The 19773-nt window shown below is 54.8% G+C and overlaps 1 protein-coding gene across 2 annotated transcripts; it reads right to left on the reverse strand.

Moving 5' to 3' along the window:
• Positions 1-365: 365 nt before the first annotated feature.
• DHRS11 (dehydrogenase/reductase 11) lies at positions 366-19356 on the reverse strand. 2 transcript variants are annotated; one of them, XM_084219029.1, is made up of 7 exons: positions 19165-19356; positions 10459-10665; positions 6228-6322; positions 5373-5502; positions 4679-4771; positions 4076-4141; positions 366-2917 (listed from the first exon to the last, which is right to left on the reverse strand). In XM_084219029.1, the coding sequence occupies exons 1-7, from the start codon at positions 19294-19296 to the stop codon at positions 2876-2878; spliced, it is 765 nt and encodes a 254-aa protein (XP_084075155.1). In that variant the 5' UTR covers positions 19297-19356; the 3' UTR covers positions 366-2875. The 2 variants fall into 2 exon arrangements, with proteins under 2 accessions (XP_084075155.1, XP_084075154.1); XM_084219028.1 differs by having other exon boundaries at positions 10459-10668.
• Between the last annotated feature and the right edge of the window lie 417 nt (positions 19357-19773).

The following is a 19773-nucleotide window of genomic DNA, read 5'->3' on the forward strand; positions in this document are numbered from 1 at the left end:
CCCGGGAACGGGAGCGGAGCATCCCAGAGGCCCCGAACAGAGCCCGGGCAGACCCCGGGCACCGGGAATAGGGAGCCCCAGTGACCCCGGACACACCCCAGGAACCGGGAACCGCAGTGGCCCCGGGTACCGGGAGCAGCCCAGGAACGGAGCATCCCAGAGCTGCCCCCCCCAGGTCACCCCAGACCCCCCCAGGTCACCCCCAACACAACTGGATGCTGTCCAGCACTGGAAAGAAATTCCCCAAAGAGACCCCAAAAGAGAAGGATTCTGTTTGGATCATTCCCCAAACAAAATTTGGGGTGCAAGCAGCCAAAAGGCTGTTCAGTTTTCACACAAAAATAACAAAACACACCACGACGAGCCACAGTGTGCCTCTCTTTTTATTCTTTATTTTACAGTTCACAATAGAAACCTACTGATAAATTACACAGGTGACCGATCCTGGCGTTTGAGGGGTTTCACTGCCTCGGAGTGGGGTCCCATCTCATCCCGGGAAGGTGGCAGGAGGTGCCACCAAGGCCACCCGAGGAGCCCTCCGTATGGGGGAGGCTAACAGGCAGCAGGGACGATCCCCTAAAACCACACTTCAAATGGAAAAATATACTGCACATCGTCTCCAGGTGACTTCAGAGACTTACACATGTTCTTGGGGGAAAAAAAAAAATAAACAAAACAACTTCCAGGGCTGCAGGGCTGCCAGGCTGTATTTGCAGGGAGCAACTACCCGGACGAGCCCTTTGTCGAGGTTCTGCATCTTGAACAATTCTCTCCAAATGCTCCTTGTTCAGCACAGGGAGATGTAAAGGCCCTCCTCAGCCACACATTTCAACATCTGTGAACTCTGCACACAGTTGCTGCCACAATTCCACGTTTCACCACTGCTGCCCACGTCCCTGCTCAGAAGTTCCTAATTTCTAATTTTTTTCCCTTTTTTTGGCCTCTTTAGTAGTTCAGCCACCTTTTCCTGAAGATGGCACACACTGCCCAGGGCACCTGCTGGGAATCCACACAAAGGCACCACGGGCAGTGCAAGGCTTCCCACGGGGCAGGGATTTCACTCACCATAAATTAAAAACCCAAATCCAGGTGCACTTGTCAGTAAAAACTGGTGAGTGGGCAGAGTGGACAGAACACACCGTGTGTTAATAAAGGGGGAAAAAAGGGGGCAAATTGCCTTTTGCTTTTGCCATCATGAAAGGAACATTTTGCCAGTTTCCTCCTTGTATCCTCCTACAGCTGCTCACCTTTGGCACAAGGAATTCTAGGTTTAATCACGAGGTTTAATTTATAACAATACTTCAATATCAACACTCAGCACTTACACAGCGCCTGTCAAAGTGCTTTACAAAAGCTTGTGAGTCCTCACAACACCCCTGTGAGGTAGGTGAGTGTTATCCCCATTCTCCAGACGGGGAAACTGAGGCAGAGAGGTAAAGTGACTTGCCCAAGGCTGTACAGGGAGCTGAACTCGTGTCTGCAGGGCTAACACAGATGGACTCCCAGGCCTCTCCTGGTGTAAGCCAAACAATCCAACCCCAATTTCCCAGGCTCTCTGTCCTCTGCCCTGACCATCCCTGACCTCCTGGAGCCCAGCAGGAGCTGGACAGGGTCTGCAGTCTTAAGGCAACGTGCCCAAGAGCTCCACGGAGAGCTGGACACACACAGACCTCCCTGCAGAGAGTCTCCAGACAACTCCAGCTCTGCTCTGGGGCCAATTCTCTTCTCCCTCAACTCAGAGTAAACCCAGAGCCAAACACTGGGGCTGCACCAGCACGAGATCTCAGCCAGACCCTTCCCCTGCTGCTTTCTGTGGCCAAAATGCCCCTGCAAATCCCTCCTCAATCCAGACACCTTCGGCACAGCTCCTTCCACTCTCTCTCTCTCTCCCTCTCTCTCTCAGAGTTTGTGTCTCTACATAAAAATAAACTTCCACCATTTCCAGCTCCTCAGCACCAGCATTTCAACAGCACCAGAGCAATCCACATTTCCAGAAAAGTGTCAATGCATGCAAATATCACATACAGAACATCGAGAGTGCTGGGAGATGATACCAAGGATAGAGGTGGTCACAAGACAGCACACGTTTAGTTTTTATTAAAAATACCAAACAACTCACTCTTACTGCAACTATGCCACTGAGATTATCATCCTAACCTGCACAGGGACAGGTGCTTTTCCTCCAACTATTTACCTAGCTAGAAAAAAAAGAGAAATATCAAGCACACACATTTATACTTCCTCAAACTTGGCAGGCATGAGTCATGTGAAGGGGAAAGGAGGGCTGGGGGAGGTTGTACACTGGGGTTAGGGCAGTGGAGTACAAAAGAAATGGAAAATATCACATGCATCACCACCATCAGTAATCAACCTGATGGAAATAAACTCAGAATTTTAGATGGATTCATGTGTGACATCCACTGAAAATCTCACACCCTAAGCACACTGAAGCTGGCAAACATCTTGTGCCACTTCACCTAGGTCCACACACAGCATCAGCAACTGAGATCAAACAAACCTTGAAAAGAAAGCAAAATGAAGAATAAACCAGCCTGGAGACCAACAAACAATCTTCCACAAACCACTTCCCTGCATTATTTTCAAACACATTTGTACTCCTAAGCAGTTTCAGAAAGGAGTTGGGGAGAAAGAGACCCACTACGAGTTTGTGGTTCTTTCTTTTTTTTTCAAACTGGCTCAGCACCAGCACCAGCTCAGAGAGAGGGAGAGAAAAATAATTCTTCAGACATGATCCTTGGTACTTGATTAAAACGCTGCCAGCCAGCTGAGGGAAGCCTGGGCTGCCAGAGGGCTCCAGGTGGAGTGGGCACGGTGCTGCTCATGGTGCTCCTCATCCTCCTCATCCTCTGCCCTGCTACGAGATCTGCTCCGTGGGCCTCATCTGTATATCCCCAATCTGCAAGAGACCAGCATGGGATGGAACAGGAATGCTGCACTGGAGCCCTGGAATGCTGCACTGGAGCCCTGGAATCCTGCACTGGAGCCCTGGAATCCTGCACTGGGCACTTCTCTGCTGCCCCAGGCTGTGACCAGGGATGAGCCTGATGGCCTGAGCTGGGAGGAAAGCAGAGGTGAAGGGACCTGCTCTGCCTTTAGCAGGCAGCAAAAGCTCAGATATACAGAGGGAAGGCGCAGGATGGAGCTGGGTACCGTGCCCAGGGCTCAAGGCTGCAGTTTGGTCTGGCTCACAGAGCTGCCACAGGCAGGGCTTTGATCTTTCTAAGGCAAGGAAAAAAAGCCAGTTGTCCCCAGGGGTGCAGTGTCAGGGCACACGTCCTGCTCCAGGGAGCAGAGTCCACCCCAGACTCTGAGGAAGCTCAAAGTCTGCTCTCACACCAGGAACTCTGCTCCTGCTCCTCCTGCCTGCAGCCCAAAGCTGGCCAATATTCCTGCTTTCTCAGGAGGAGAGTGCCTCTGGCAGCTCACACTGGGGGAACAGGTCCAACACATCACCTGGCAACTGGCAGAAGCCAAGGCTCCCAGCAAACCCCAGATAGCACCAGCCAAAAGGGCAGAGTGCCCCTGTCCCTCACATCCCCCTGCCCTGCACAGCCCTGTTCTGGGATCATGGAAGCACAGAGCCTCCCAAGTTGGAAAGGATGATCATCCAGTCCAGCTCCTGGACTGGATGATCCCAAAATCCCACCCTGAGAGCATTGTCCAAACACTCCTGGAGCTGTGGCAGCCTTGGGAATGTGCCCATTCCCTGGGGAGCCTGGGCAGTGCCCCAGCGTTGTCTGGGGAAAGAATCAGAGCCAGCTCAGCTTTGCTGGATGCACAGGGATGTGAAAAGCCCCAGCAGTGCCATCCCAGAGCCATCCCATACCCTGAGCAGTGCCAGAGCCATCACACACCCTGAATAGTGCCATCCCAGAGCCATCCCACACCCTGAGCAGTGCCAGAGCCCCAGCAGTGCCATCCCAGAGCTGGAAGTGTAAACAAACGTGATCCCTGATAATCCCCAGCACAGGCTCCCTAAGCTCCCAGCTGATCCAGCAGCAGATCAGCCAGGCCAGGGCACCCCTGAGCCCCCCCAGCCCCAGCCCCAGCCTACCTGGACGTGAGGAGGGGCACTGAGGACATAGATGACAGCATTGGCCATGTCTTCAGCCTTGAGACACTGCAACGACAGCAGAGGGGCTCTTGGACCAAGGGCACCCCCAGAGCTCCCCAGGAGATCCCTCCCCTCCTGCCCATCCTTGGTGAGGTCTGGCAGTGTCACTGGGGCATGTCCAGGAGGTGCAAGCAAGCAGGAGATACCCAGTGCAGTGGAAATGTAACACAGGACGTGTCTGGAGCTGATAATCTGCTGTGGGTAATCTCACTGCTGGCACAGGGATTCTGCCAGGTCAGGAATTCCCAAGGAATCCCTTCCCACCTGCAAAACACTTCTCCTTGTGCTGGCACCTCTGCCTGTCCCACCTTCTCTGCCTGCAGAATGGCAAAGGTGACTGACACTTATTTACAGAAGCATCAAAATAAAAGGAAAAATGGGAGCTGGAAACTGAACCCACATGGAAACCTACACAGTGTGTAAATACCAGTGGAAAATCTGAGGTTTGGAGAGCACTGGGCACTCTCTGGAACCATTAGCCAGGAGAAATGTTCAGCCATAACCAGAGCCACTTCCCTCTGCCTCCACTCCTCCAAGGCCTACCCGAATGCTCTCATAGGTGGCAGCAGCTCTCTCAGGGTCGTTATCATGGAGTTTAAAAGCAAATCCTGTTTCCACCAGTCCTGGAGATATACACTGGAAAAAAAGCAGAGCACATCCTAATAGGATTTGTAATTCCCCTTCAGTAAAAGAATTTAAAAAAAAAAATTCTTCTGTTATTCTCCTTTCCCACCCATTTTTAAGGGACCAGTTGAAGTGAGCAGGTCTTACTGATTGTTGTGGCAGGTACCTCTGGTGGGACTTCCCTGCTCACAGCCCAGAGGGACAGAGAAGCAAAGAAAAACACAGAAAAGCTCTGACTGAGCACCCACAGCCCAGCTGAGTGCCTCCCTCTGTAGATATGACCCCCCCAACAAGCAACTTCCCAATCTGCACCTCAAAAATCCCTTCCTGGACCTTCCATGCCCCAGCCTGCTGGGGACAGTTTTCCCCAGGATTTCCTGACCATTCCCAGGGTGCTGAGCCCCATTTCTGCATCCCCTTGGCTGTTCCCCGTGGCTGGCACAGGGCAGGAGCCCTGGCGCTCACCACGGCTCGGATGTGGGTCCTGCCCTTTCACAGCTCCTGATGCTGCCTGGGCCAGTTCCCCCCAGGATTTCCTGACCATTCCCAGGGTGCTGAGCCCCATTTCTGCATGCCCTGGCTGCTCCCCACAGGCAGGGGCCCTGGCACTCACCGTGGCTCGGATGTGGGTCCTGGCCTCGCGCAGCTCCTGCCGCAGCCCCTCGGTCAGCGCCGTCACCGCGTACTTGGTGGCACTGTAGAAGTGCACCACGGACTGGGGCACCACGCTGTGCCCGTTCATGCTGGGGACAGAGCACAGGGCACGCTGCTGGCAGCTGGGGGGGACTCAGGGCACCACAGTGAACCCACTGGGGGCTGGCACGGGGCTGCAGCGGGGCACAGGCACCACCTCTGACACGGCCACACCGCCCTGAGCAGCTCCGGAAACCAAACGTCAGCCCTGCCCCATCAGCAGGGGCTGGCACCATCTTTTCTCCCTGGTTTGGGGCATCCTTATCTCCCTGGTTTGGGGTACCCTTTTCTCCCTGGTTTGGGGCATCCTTATCTCCCTGGTTTGGAGCATCCTTATCTCCCTGGTTTGGAGCATCCTTATCTCCCTGGTTTGGGGTATCCCTTTCTCCCTGGTTTGGGGCACCCTTTTCTCCCTGGTTTGGGGCATCCCTATCTCCCTGGTTTGGGGCATCCCTTTCTCCCTCTTTCGAGGTATCCTTATCTCCCTCTTTCAAGGTATCCTTATCTCCCTCTTTTGGGGCACCCTTTTCTCCCTGGTTTGGTCTTCCTCCCTTTGGACCAGCGAAGATTAAGTTTGAAGCATCAACCCCCACAATCCTCAGGAAACCCCATCAGCACCACAGCAAGCTCGAAGCTCCAGTGCTGGAACCCTTCCTGTAAGGCAGGGAGGAGGAGACAGCCCCAAGGCTGACCCCAGCCGGTGTTTAAATCCTCTCTGTGCTGCAGGGAGGAGCGGGAAGGCCCCCAGGCCGATCCCACAGCCCGCTTTGTTCACCTGTTAATGTTAATTATGTGCCCATCGTCGATGTTTCTCTCCTTCATGGACTGATAGGCCTCCCGGGTGCAGATGCTCACGGCCATCACATTGACCTGAGGGGGGAGAAAAGAAGAAATGAAGGCCAGCAGCCCTGCCTGGCACCCCAAAATCGGGGATATCAGCTCCAGTCCCTGTCCCCAGCAATTCCCAGAAAAACCCAAAGAGGGGATGGCTCATCCTCACACCCCAGGGCTGCAGCCATGGGGGCAGGGGGTGCACAGACACCCAGAGGGAGCAGAAATAAATGGAACTGGTTGTTTGAGGGGCAGGAGTGAGGGTAAATCCCACGGAAGGGAGAGCAAAGCCCTCCCCACAGCAGCACTGCAGGCAGGAGCCCGTGGCTCACTGAGCACTCCGGGCTTGGGGCAGCTGGCAGGGCACTCACAGCAGGTAATTAGGTCAGCTTGTTAACGAGGAAATCCCCAGATCCTGCCTGTCAGAGCCCAGCAGCTCACAGCAGGCACCAGGAGAGATCCCAGGCTCAGGAAGCAAAGCTCACCTGGTGCCACAGGGAAGCCCAGAGTGGGCAACTCAGCCTAGGGCTGTGGGAGCCACCGACCTGTCACTGTCACTGTCACTGCCTGCTGACACTGCCCCAGCCCTGCAGGACCCAGAGCATCCCAGGCTGCTGCTCTCTGCACCAGCACTGCCCTGGCTTGGTTAAACTCAGTCCTGCCCCTCCACAAGCATTAATGCACAGCACTCCTGTCCTGGCCATAAACACAGAGCCAAAGCTGCTGGCAGATGAAGATGAGGAAATTCTCCCAGCTGGAATGCAAAGGGCCCAGAGGTGCTGCAGCAGTCTCAGCAGCAGTGCTAATTGCCCAGGGGGCTCAGATTTGGAAGGGGTTTTGCTGAAGGGCTCCAGAAAGGATGTGAGCATGCCCTGGCAGGTCCTGTGTGACAGCATGTCACTGTGCCAACTAAATGAGCAGCCCAGAAGGGTCTGAACACACTGCAGAGGGTGCAGTCTCCAGGAAGAAGGGATTTTCTGATGAATCAGAAGGCAGGTGGAGCAGCAGGAATGAGGACAGCGAGGGATGGAGATGGGAGAGGGCTGGGGACCACCCCTGGGAAAATAAAGAGCAAGAACGGGGCAGAATAACTGGACTTGCTGGCACAAAAGGACAGGCAGGAGAGGGGCACTTTGGAAAGGGATGGAGCTGGGACAGGCAATTACTGAGCAGCACAAAGAGGAGCAGGGTCAGATCCTTGTCACTGCTTTTGTCTGGTCCTTATTCCCCACTCACTGCCAGAGGCCATCCCTGAGGGGCTTGTCTTAGAGATGAACAGAGATAAAGAGGGCTTTAATCTGAGCCTGGGAGCAGCCAGGCAGCACCAGTGGAGCCATCACCCCCAGCCCAGTGCACTTTGGTCAGGCAGAGGCACTGCTGCTACCTCCCCATCACACCTGGGGCTGCAGAGATAAATCTTTAACCTGGGAATCCACCTGGGCTGTGCCAGGAGGAAAAGGAGCAGAGGAGGCAGCACAAGGGCCCCTCAGCCCTGCAGTGGAGCCCAGAGCAGGGGCAGGACTGGGGATCCCACAGCAAGGTGCTCAGGGAAAGCAGGAGTCACCCTGCAGCCTGACCCAGGGTGTTGGGACAGGGATCCCATGTAAAACCCTCCATGGCAAACAAATCCCTGCCTCCCCCAGCCCACCAGGCAGCTGCTTTGTGGAGCAGCCACTCCCAAGGGCCTCTCCAAAGGCCACTAGAGGGTAACATCATCCCAAAGTGACTGACAGAGCAGCCATCCCCAGCCTGGGCAAGGGTACAGCACTCTGACAGGTCCCAGTCAACAGCTCTGGGATAAAACCCCAGGGTACAACAAAACAGCTGGCTGGAAGGCAGCTGAGCTGGGATGGCCTTTCCCACCAGCACAGACTGGGTTTTGGGGTGAAATCCCATTTCAAAAGGTGCAGCAGGCACTGAGGAGCCCACGAGGAAAATGAGCAGGTCTGTGTGACCCCGAGGCTGTTGGCACAGATACCCACACCAGACATTTCTCTGCCTCCTCCTTATTTTAGGGAGAAAGGGCTGAGAGGTGCCAGCACTCCTGGGCCCAGCTGAGTGCAGAGCACAGCTCAGTGACAGCCACCACGGTGCCACACTGCCCAGCAGGTCAGAGAACACCACAGACCCTGCTCCTAGCTCAGCATTTCCCTTTTCCAGAACCAGCCTCTCCCACGGCGTGCCAGCCCCAGAGCACGTGTGGAAGCAGACACAGCCCTGTCAGATGGCCTGGAGGAGCAAGAAGAGCAGAGCCTGGCTTGTCAGTGAACAATGCCAAGAATCAAACCCACTCCCTGTCCAGAGGAGTCAGAGCAGGTGTGCTGCAGCCCTCGATGCCCTGGGCAGGGAAGATGGGAAGTCCAGCTTGAATTCCTGGCTGGAAAGGTCAGTGGGTAAGAAGGGAAGCAGCCCCAGAGGCTCAGAGTGTGCACAGCAGCTCCTCCTGCACATCAGGACTTTGCTCCAGCCTCAGAAACCAGGGAGAAAATGGGGGAAGCTGGGAGCCAAGGGAGGATGGGCTCAGAACCTGCCTGAGGTGACACCTTCCCTCCTGCACCCAGAGCAGATCTTGGCAGGGCTCTTACAGCAGCACATCCCTCACTCCAAACAGCCTGGGGAGGAATAAATACCAGACAATAAAGGACCAGAACATTAGAAAGGGAGAGGAATAAGTAAATTATACCATGGTTTTGACTGTTAGATGTATAGCAAGAAGGAGGATACTGAGAGGGGAATCTGGAAGGACACAGAGCCTCAAAGCTCATAAAAAATGCATGGAAGCAAAAATCAATTTACCAAAACGGAAAAAAAAAAAAAAAAGCCTTTAATTTAAGGCCCTAATGCCTCCTGAATCAATGGGTTGATGGCTGTTGGGAAACTTTTCCCATCCTGAAGCCCAGAGGTGCAGGGGGGGTTGGCCCTGCAGAGCCCCCAGCCCTGCCACGGCGCCGGGACACAGGGACACTGCCAGGGGACACTGCCAGGGGACACTGCCAGGGCGGGGACCAGGACAGGGAGCTTCCAAGGCCCAGGTGACCCCCAGGGCCTGGCAGTGCCCTGCTGGACAGCAGCTCAGCTCAGCTCAGCTCAGCTCAGCTCATTTTCTTTAAAGCCTCCATGGCAACGGGGCCGGGAGCTGCAGTGACCGGGCTGGGAGCCCACAAAAGCCTCCCTGGGCACACAAAGCTGGGCTCAGCTGGCCTTGGCTGCAGCCACAGCAGCCAGCAGGCAGGCCAAAATCCTAACAAGAACTTAATTAGGCAGGATATGGCAGCTCTTGGCCAGGCAGCAGGAGCCTGAAGTCTCAGTGTGCTTCTCTTTTACACAGAGCACAGGAACAGCCAGGGGAGCTGACACCTCCCAGCTGACTCCACTGCTGGCCCTGAGCCCTCAAACAGCTTCTCAGACATCTCCTTCCCTTCACCAGGACAAGCTCCCAGAGCTGCTGGAGGGGCCACAAGGGCTCCCAGCCATGAGTCCCACTCCTGCTCCCGTGAGGAAAACGTTCCCGTGCACAAGGGAAGGGGGCACAGGAGGGGAAATCACCCCCAAATTCAGCACCTCACTGGCCACAGACATGGCAGGGACACCCAAAGCACCCTGAGGTCCCACTGCTGCGTGCAGAAAAGGCCCCCACATCATGACAAAAAATGGTGAAGCCACAGAAGATGCCCAGCAACACCAGGAGCCAGGGAGAAGCTGTAAATGGGATGGGCCACGTGCACAGCTCCCATTCCAGCACACCAAATACCCTCATTCACACCCAGCCCTAACCAGATTATGGGCAGAAAATTAAGCTATGAAGACAAAAAGCATTACAGCTTTTTAAGCCAAAAAGGATCTGCCCATTTCTACAAACCACTGCCACAACTAACAGGATTAGCTGCAAACCCCAGCGCCTGGCATTTGATTTCCTACTTTATCAAAGGAAAAAAAAATAAAAAATAAAAAATAAATAAATAAAAAGGGAGGCTCTTCACCTTTCAGAAAGAGCCAGTGGGCTAAAGGAAAAATGCTGCTGTGGCTCCATCCTCCAAGGTGAGGGCTCAGCATGTCCTTCCACACCCCAAGCAGCACAACTGGGCTTTGTCAGAGCAGGCTGGGGAGCAAATCCTCAGCTCTGGATGAGGAGATGGTGGCCAGAAGAGACAGAAAAGTGGCCCAGCAATACTCACATCTATCATGGTCCTCCAGCCCTCTGTCTTCCCCGAGAGCAGGGGCTCGGGCCGGGCCAGCCCAGCGTTGTTGATGCAGACATCCACGCCCTGGTGAAGGGTCTTGATGGCAGAGAACATGGACAGGATCTCCTCCTCGTTGGACAGGTCACACTTGTAGGGGATCAGCGTGCCTGGGTAGCCAGCACTCTGGCACTCAGCTGCCAGCTTCTAGGGAGACAGAGGCAGGGGGGAAAAAACAGCCATCAGGAAGGGGAAAAACAGCCAGCAGAGAGGGGAAAACAGCCATCAGGAGGGGGAAAAACAGCCAGCAGAGAGGGGAAAAACAGCCAGCAGAGAGGGGAAAATACAGCCAGAAGGAAGGGGAAAAACAGCCAGCAGGAAGGGGAAAAACAGCCAGCAAGAAGGGGGAAATATAGCCAGCAGAGAGGGAAAATACAGCCAGAAGGAAGGATAGAAAGAGCCATCAGCCCCCTCTCCCCACAGAGCAGCTTCTCCAGGCACTTCCTGAAGCCACACCTCAGGGCTAACACAGCCTGGGAAGCAGGCACTGGGGAAGAATCACTGTGATGCTAATTAAGAAAAAGGAGCCATCAATATCCAGGAGAAGCTGAGAGCTTCAGCCTCTCAGTTATTGAATTTGAGGACATGCCCAGTGCCCATCCATCACCCTGGGCAGTCCTGCTCAAGGTGAGCAGCGCTGGCAAAAAAATACAAATCAAAAATACGAATCAAAAATACAAATCAAAAATACAAATCAAAAATACGAATCAAAAATACAAATCCAAAATACAAATCAAAAATACAAATCAATGCTGCCCTGGCAGCAGGCTGAGAGTCTGCCACACTGGCAAAGGACAATTCCTCGTCAGCCATGGCCAAGGATGACTCCAGCCAGCCCAACCTTTTGTCAGGCTGGGCGATGCACAGCCAGGGAAGGGCCAGGAGCTGCTGCCAGCTGCCAGCACATCCCCGAGGATGCCCTTTACCCCTGACACTAATGGGAAGCAGCATCTCCTCCCTGATGTGTCACAGCAGTGACAGTGACAGTGACAGCTCCCAGTGCCAGCAGGAGCCACATGATGTCTGGCTCCTGAGGGCAGACGGGCTCTGGCTACAAACGCCCCCCAAGTCCCCGGGACACGCGGCCGTGTCACCCACGGTGACATTTCAGAGGGCACACACAGCCCTGCTCCCGCTGCCCCCAGCCCCTCCTGCAGCCCAGCACTGCAATTCCCAGCCTGTCAGGAAAGGAGGAGCGAGGGCCAGCGCAGGAATCTCCTGGAAGTGATGGAGGCAGCTCCGAGCTCCTGCCAGCCCTCCCCACGGTCACTTGGAGCACTCTGGGGCTGTCTGCTGAATTATTTTCAGCCTTTCCCAGCAGCTGAGCTCACAGAGCTGGACCAAGGCCCTGAGCAGGGAGCTGCAGCTTTGCTGCTTTACCTTCCCCAGCCCCCAGCAGCTTTCATGGACCACAAGGCAGAAGCAGCCCAGGGCAGAGCTGTGGTGCAGGAGCTGCTCTCCTGCCTGGTGCCCAGCTCAGGGAAGGCCCTGCAGAACACAGAATGATTATTATTGCTCTCACAGCACAGGCAGGGACGTGCTGAGCTGAGCTGGAATCCATCCCTGCCGGCAGCACCCCCTGAGAGCCCTGCTGGGGCTGGCTGACAGCATCCCTGCTGAACAAAGGTGTCCCTGGCACTGAGTGCCACCTCTGTGTGCCCTCCTGGGCTGCCTGCACCTCGCCATGCAGGTCACCTCGCTGGGGATGTGCTGGTAGGAGTGGCAGAATATATTTGTTCCTTTTCACCACCGGAGCACACGCTTGAAAAAACAGCCGAGGGGAGGGGAACCTGCAAGAGCAGCATTTGGGAAATTCACAGCAGCAGGAAGGGCTGCTGGAAGGTTCTAAACTGCTCCAGGGATGGAGCCTTGCTCCTGGAAATTACAGGAGGGAGAAAGGGGCAAAAGGACCATGGACTGGTGCGAGAGTGAGAACCCAGCAAGGCCAAAGATGTCCAAAAATGAGAAACACGAGCACAGGGGGTTGGGAGGAACCTCCCAGAGCAGGAGCTGTGCCAGGAGAGCTGGCTGGAGGGAACAGGGACCCACCAACACGGACAGGAAAGGACAGACAAGCCCCCTGCCAGCCCAGAGGGACACAGGCTGTGTTTCACTGCTCTGTCTCCATGCCCAGCTCCTCTCCCTGCTCAGGGCAGAGCCAGGTGAAGGAGCAGAGGGAACAAGGGTGGGATTTGCTCTGGGATGAGCCTGCTGGAGCAGGGAGCTTGTACCACATGCCCCACTGGGTCCCTCCAAGCTGAGCATTCTGGCTGGAGCTGCCCCTCCTCTGCTCCCAGCCAGCCCCCAGCTACAGCAGGAGAAAGGATTTTCACCCTGGGAGAAAAGCTTCTCTGCCACAACTGACCAGGGAAATCAAATCTCTCTCAAAACCTTTCTCTCCCTGTCTGGTGTCTGGCTGCCTCCAACACAGATCCTTTCATCTCTCAGGCTGCACTCGTGCTAACAAATTCTCTTTGAAAAGCAAGTGCTGAACACTGCTGACACCCAGGCAGGGCTGGATTGTGCTCCAACCATCTACAGATAAAGAGTCATCACAGGCTCTTCAAAGAAACATCAACTGCAGGCAAGTTTGCAAGAGACTTTTGAAAAGCAACTCTGAGCTACCGAGCTGGTGGAGTTTTGTTTTTTTTTCCAGAGCATCCATTAAGTCACTCAAGTGATGCTCATTCCACTTTGAGCACACCACATGCAGAGGGGGAAAGAAGAAAAGAGAAAAAAGCTGGGTTTTCAGATTTCATCAACAATTTGAGAGTGACCAGGTGATGCAACAGCAACACAGTGCAAGTCCAGCAGGTGGAGATGGAAATCTGAAATAAGAATTGTTTGGGCAGAAAGGGACCTTAAAGATCATTCAGTTCCCAGGCCCTGCCACGGGCAGGGACACCTTCCACTCTCCCAGGTTGCTCCAAAGCCTGGGACACTTCCAGCATCTCTGCAGCACACCATCACCTCTGGGTGCCTGGAAAGGGACAGCCAGTCTGAAAAGCTGCCTCTCACCATGGGATGGGTTTGCTGTGTTCAGACACCTCCAGTTCTCCCCTGAAAGGGTTAATGCTCTGTGGGCACAGGGGCACGGTGCCCTGCACCCACATTCAGCCCTGGTAAAATGGTTTCACAGAGCCAATTGATATAAAAATGTTAGGGGGCTCTAAAGAGGGGGGAAAGGAAGGAAGGAGTCAAGGGGGGCTTTCTTTGGCAAAGCCTCCCATCAACCCCAGACACGGTTAGCCCAGAGAGATGAAAGCCAGAAGGAGCCACGGGGTGATTTCTAATCTCACCTGCCATTCACCACAGGAACTTGTGTCCTACTGACTGAGCTCCTGCCTGAACACAGGACTGCACCAAAATCACCAAAATCCCTTTTGCTCCCTGAAGGAAATGAAGGAGAAAAACTGTAACAAACAGCAGCAGAGCTGTGACAGCAAACTGGGGGCACACAAACCCTTCCATCCCACTGACTGGCAAGTGTGAAGCTGCTTTTCATTAAGATTGAATACCAGAACAACAGCATAATAGAGATGTACAGCGAATAAAGCACCAGGGGGAGGTTTGTTTGTTTGTTTGTTTGTTTGTTTGTTTGTTTCCACAGTGCTCTGTGACCACGAGTGAGATTCAGAGCTGTGTCCCCACTGTCACACAGAGAGAATCACACTCAGACCCGTGGGTACCTTTTGGCCCATATGATCCAAGGATAAACATCACTGCACATCCCTTCCCAGGCACTGCTGAGCTGGGTCTGGCTGAGCCAGGGCTGGCAGCTGTGCTGCTCCAGAGCCACGCTGCTCCTTCCCAAGCCTTCTCTGCTCCCTGCACTTTCCCAGCAGTTAAACATCCCAGGAGATGCTCCTCCTTGGCTCACCCAATTTTCAATTTCCATGGTCACAGATGAGCCAAAGGCCCTGGAGGTCCCAGGCACTCACCCAGCCCCTCCTCACCCATGGCAAGGCACTCTGAGTTTGTCACTGCTTGCTCCGGGCTGGCGTGGGGGAGGAGGTGACACTGCTGTCACCGTGACAGCTCATTAGAGCAATATCCCTGCCTCCCTCTGAGCCCTGCCTGCCCTAAACCCAGCCCTGCAGAGCCCAGCCTGTCCTAAACCCAGCCCAGCCTGCCCTAAACCCAGCCCTGCAGAGCCCAGCCTGCCCTAAACCCAGCCCAGCCTGCCCTAAACCCAGCCCTGCAGAGCCTGCCTGCCCTGAGCTCAGCCTGCCCAGGACAGGCTCTCCTGCTTCCCTTCCCTTCCCCAGCAGCCCCAGCACTGCCCAGGGCTGAAGGATTCCATAATTCTGTTAACCCTGGCTGTGATGCTCTGGCATCACCGGGGCACTGCTGGGACTGGGATCAGTGTCAGGATTGGGATCAGTGTCAGGATTGGGATCAGTGTCAGGTTATTGTTTATTTCTGGGGCTCTCAGCACGGTGCTGCTGCTCTATTGCAAACCCCAGGGAGGAGAAGAGAAGAGCAGCAGAGAAGGGGGGCTGCTGCAGAGTCACAATCTTAAAGCACATTTTGGGGCAGAAAGAGGAGGAATCCAAGCTGGTTTAAACCCCCTGAGTTTCAAGGCTGAGGGAATCCATGAGGAGTATTTGTTCCCCCCACTCTGACAGCAATTATGGGATCTGTGCTGTTTATCAGGAGGATCTGGTCAGGGACAAGTGGCAATAAAAGCACTCCAGAGGCCTTGAGCCCACCATCCCCAAACACAGAACAATCCCTGCCAGGGGCCAAGGAGATGCTGAAGGTCACTCACACATCCTGCCCCAGGATGGGGGAAACCTGTGGGAACAGCCCAGGAAACCCAGCCCAGCTGCTGGGCAGAGGGACAGACCCACCAGGGACAGACAAAATGCCAAAATGGAACCAGGTGGCCTCTAAACCATCAACCTGATCTGCCTGCAGGGAATTAAACACCACACTTAGCAATCAGCTGTTAATTACCCTGTTAATCACCCTCCGGGGTCCAGAGCCCCCCTTGCACCTGAGGGTTCATGGAAGTGACCAAAAAGCCCAAAAATGGATGCTCAGATCCCACGAGGAAGACTCAGCTCCTTCCTCCTCCTCCCAACAGCCTCCTCGGAGCCTGGGCCACTCCAAGCTGCAATCAATGGCTCAGCTTATCAAAGGCTGTTTCCTGAGCCAGATCTAACCTTGACAAAGCAGGCCCTGGTTATAAATGTTACCTTTGATCAATACCTGTCACAAATGTATTGGAATTAATTGGTTAAACCTTGTCTCTTAAGTCACATTTATTGCTTCCTGCACGGCTCTGCTCTCAGCACGCCTGCAAAGACAGGGGAAAAATGGATTTCTTTAGGAGCACGGCATCCATGGTGTCCCTGGGCACACCAGAGCAAGGCAGCCAAGCTGCTGGAAGATTCCCAGTGACCTGGAGCAGGTGGGAGTGTCCCACCTGGAGCATCTCCCAGCAGTGGCAGCCCCAGCCACGCTGCAGCTCCAGGACTCTGACACCACGGATGGACGGAGAGCACCTGCCATTCTCTAGAAATAGAAAATAAATCCATTTTAATTATAAAAAAGCATAGTACCAGCATCACTGCAAACCCCTTGGAGACAGCTCCCTGTCTCCTGCTTTCCTGTGCTGCAAGAGGAAAGCTGCAGAGTCCCTCTGAGCCAGGAAAACCCTCCCAAGTCTTCCCCACGCTGGGGAAAAACCCTGCAAAATAAAACTCACATATCTCCCTGAATGAAAGACCAGAGAGGGCTTTGCCAGCCGGGAGGGCAGGAACATTTTGTCCCATGCATGTGCAAATTCTCCCCTTTTTTGTGCTGCTGCAAGGAGCCAGGCACCAAACACAAATTCCTGGAAAACACCAGGAGGAGCAGGGGGAGGCTGAGGAGCACCCGAGTGCTGTGGCTGTAAATCTCTGCACCCTGGGGACCCCAGGAGCAGCAAGGGGGTCACTGGGAGGGTGATCATCTCCCAAGGAGCATTTTCCCCCAAAAAAGCTGCTCTTCCAAGCTGCTAAAAACACTTGGCTGCCTCAAGAGAGCTGCTGGCTTGGAAGGCGCGGCGGTGTCTGGAGAGCAGCAGCGCTCTCTGAGCACACGCCAGGAAGTCCTTGACAGCTGTTAGTACCTCCAGGCTCTGCATTTAAAACAAGCCTTCAACCTGAATTACCTCCTGGCATGCAGAAGGAAAATACAGCCAGTTTAATTATATTTTATTCCTCGATGTCTGACCGTTTGAGCTCCTGTCTGATGACCCACGTGAAGAGTCTGCAGCAGGAGCGGAGAGCACGGGGCTGCTCGGGAGCAGAGAGGGGAACGTGGCCAGTGGAACCACTGGAAGGAAAAGAAAAAAAGATCCTTCTGCAGTTTTGGGTTTTTTGGGGCTTTTTTTGTGAGCCATTAACATTTTTAGTTCAAAAGGCAAATAAAGACCACTGGAGTTGTGACAGGGGTTTAATGCCAAACACGCAACTTTGCAAATCCTTCGTTATCTTGCCTCAAGCCCTTATCTGATTTTCCAAGAGATTAAGAAATCTTGACATAGCATTTATTGCCCGAGCTAAATCCCCACTAGACAACCTGCTCTTTCAGTTAGCTGGAGGTTACAAAACCACCTTACACAAGGCTTCCAGCATTTCACCTTAAAACCGGTGACCTTCGTGAACTTTGATGACATATGATGTTGTGCTGCAGAGTGAGCTCTGTATTTCAGGTTTTACACCCTGCTGTTTGCCCTCTTTCCATGTCAAGCTTCCTTGGAGCCCCCTGGGATAGTGGAAGGTGTCCCTGCCCACTGGGGTTGGAATGGGATGGTTTATACCCAAACCAGCTGGGATTCCATCATTCTGTTAACTATGGCTGTGATGCTCTGGCACCACCAAACCCTCAGCTCCATCACATTCCCCTTCCCTCCTCCCTCCATCACTGTCTTCCAGCCCTCAGAGCATCCCTCAAATCCCCCCCGGTCAAATCCCCAGCTCAGCACTTCCAAGTCTGGATATCTTCCTATTTTGTTTTAAATTTTTTTTTAAAGGACAAGCCTCAAGGTGAATCTCCTGGAGGACAGCTCCATGAACAGCCCTGCTCTGAAGCACGGCAGGATTGGGCACAAAGTTCTCACAGCATCCCTGGCAGCCAGGAGGTGACAGAGCTGTTCCCACAGTGACCCTGGATCCCCCCACGCTCCAGCACCGCCGGGATTTTCTTCCTCGTTAAGGAAACATGCTCGACAATAAATAAACCCAGAATAGCAGCGGAGCAAAACACAGTCCAGACACCCAGCAAAACAAATGACAGCCCTGCAGACACACTGGGCTCCCAGCGAGGGGACAAACATCAGCTGCTGGGGGAACACGTGTCTGACACAGCACAGGACACCGGGGAGCAGCCCGGCACATCTGCCAACCCAATCAATCAATCAATCAATCAATTAATCGATCATCAATACAGGAGCGATCACCCAGGTGCACATTCAAATGAAAGCACAAAGCCTCACAGCACTGCTGGCTTTTAAAGCCACGCTGCATTTTGGCCAGGAAAGGTCGGGAAAGGAAGGAATCTCACGTGAACACCGAAGGAAAACACAAGTTGCATTGATTTCTTTCCCAAATGAAAAGACTCCAGAACAAAATCCAAGATAAGGGCGCTACTGGAAACAGCAATATTGGAAACAACTTTCTGCAGGGGAATGGGAAGCAACAGCATCCTTTGCAGCATCCTTTGCCAGGCTCCCCGAGGCTGCAGCAGCTCTGGGAAAGCCTTTGGAGAGCTCAGCGCTCCCTGCAAAGGCAGCCCCACAACGCTGGCGACTCAAAACCAGCGGCGGCCCCAAGGACGGGTCACTGAGTCACGCTGGGGCTCGCTGCTCCCTGCAAGCGGAGCCTCCGTGATGCGCAATGGAAAAAGGGAAAAGTTTGGCTTTTCCCGAGCATTTCTTTATCAACCCCGCTCAGCAACGCCACCGATGCCAAGCCTTGGTTTCCATCAGTTTTGGACCATTTACTCCCCGTGCAGTCAGCTGTGCACAGCCCTTATCACCTCGGCTAGGGAAACGCAACCCTGGACACTGCACAGGTCTCCTTTAGCTCCCAACAGCCAGGATGGCAATATTTAAGATGACCAAAACTTATTTCCTCCCTCAGAGGAAACTTCCTAAATGGCAAATAAGCCCCTGCGAGGCACAGCTGACCGACGCACAACAAGGATCCCGAGAAAACACTTCTTTTGAGCATCTTTATTCTCAAGCCAGCGCCATCAGGTTTCTGACGGGGCTGTGGAGATGCTCCTGGCAGGACCGGAGCCGGTTTGAACACCAACACACCAACTCCCAGGCACGCCCTGCCTCCCGAGCAGCCGCATCCCCGAGCGCCCGCAGCCCCATCCCGCTCCCGGGGAGGGAGATGCTATTTTTAACCTCGATAAGAAGCGGCTCCAAAAAAAAAAAAAAAAAAACCAAAAAAAAAACCACAAACCAAAACCGACCCCGCTCCTCGCTCGGGCACCTTCCCCCGCTCCAGGGGCTCGGTGGCCAGGAGCGGCCGGGGCCGGGCATCCCCCGGGCGGTGTCAGCGCCCGGCCGGGCCGGGAGCGGCCCCGCTCCGCCGCGGCCTCGTGGGGAGGCGGCCCCCGCCCCGCCGCCGGTACCGCCGGTACCTCGATCTTGTCGACGCTGCGGGCGCATCCCACCACCTTCATGCCGTGCTGCACCAGCGCCCGCGCCACGGCCGCGCCGATGCCCACGGAGGCGCCGGTGACCAGCGCGACGCGGCCGGTCCAGCGCTCCATGGCCCCGGCCCGGCCCCGCCGCCGCCGCCGCGCACAAAGCGCCGCCCGCCCGCCGGCCACGCCCCGCGGCCACGCCCAGGGACACGCCCAGGACACGCCCCTGGCCCCCGGGGACACGGCGCGCCCACGGGGACACGCCCTCCGTGCGCGGAGTCAGGGGCTCGGCTCCGGGTGGGAGCGCGGTTTGGGGGTGTCACAGCCCAGCGTGGAAAGGCACGGGAGGGACGCGTGGAGCAGGATCCAGCAGCCAAGCAGGGTTTGGAGAGGGGTGAAATGGGGAGAGCAGAGGGGGAGCAGAGCGGGGAAGGGGGTGTTATCCCCCTACCCAGGGCCAAGATGCTCAAATAATTCCCAGAAATGTGTGAGGAAATGGATTAATTGGAACAGAAGAGGCAGAAGGACGGGTAATGAATTGGTGAAAGAAAAGGGTGGGATTTAACAATGCCCCCAAAAAGGCCCAAGTTGCACCCTCCAAAT

This window comes from Fringilla coelebs, assembly GCF_963513975.1.
Source record: "Fringilla coelebs genome assembly, chromosome: 20".
NCBI classification, from domain to species: Eukaryota; Metazoa; Chordata; class Aves; order Passeriformes; family Fringillidae; genus Fringilla; species Fringilla coelebs.

Bases quoted from the DNA above. Each gene is read 5' to 3' on its own strand.
- DHRS11 (XM_084219028.1), bottom strand. From the start codon at position 19,296: ATGGAGCGCTGGACCGGCCGCGTCGCGCTGGTCACCGGCGCCTCCGTG. The intron at 10,669-19,164 runs GTACCGGCGGTA...CTGTCTCCCTAG, and splicing joins GCAGCGTCGACAAGATCGAG to AAGCTGGCAGCTGAGTGCCA. The intron at 4,142-4,678 runs GTAGGCCTTGGA...CTGTCGTTGCAG, and splicing joins CCACCTATGAGAGCATTCGG to TGTCTCAAGGCTGAAGACAT.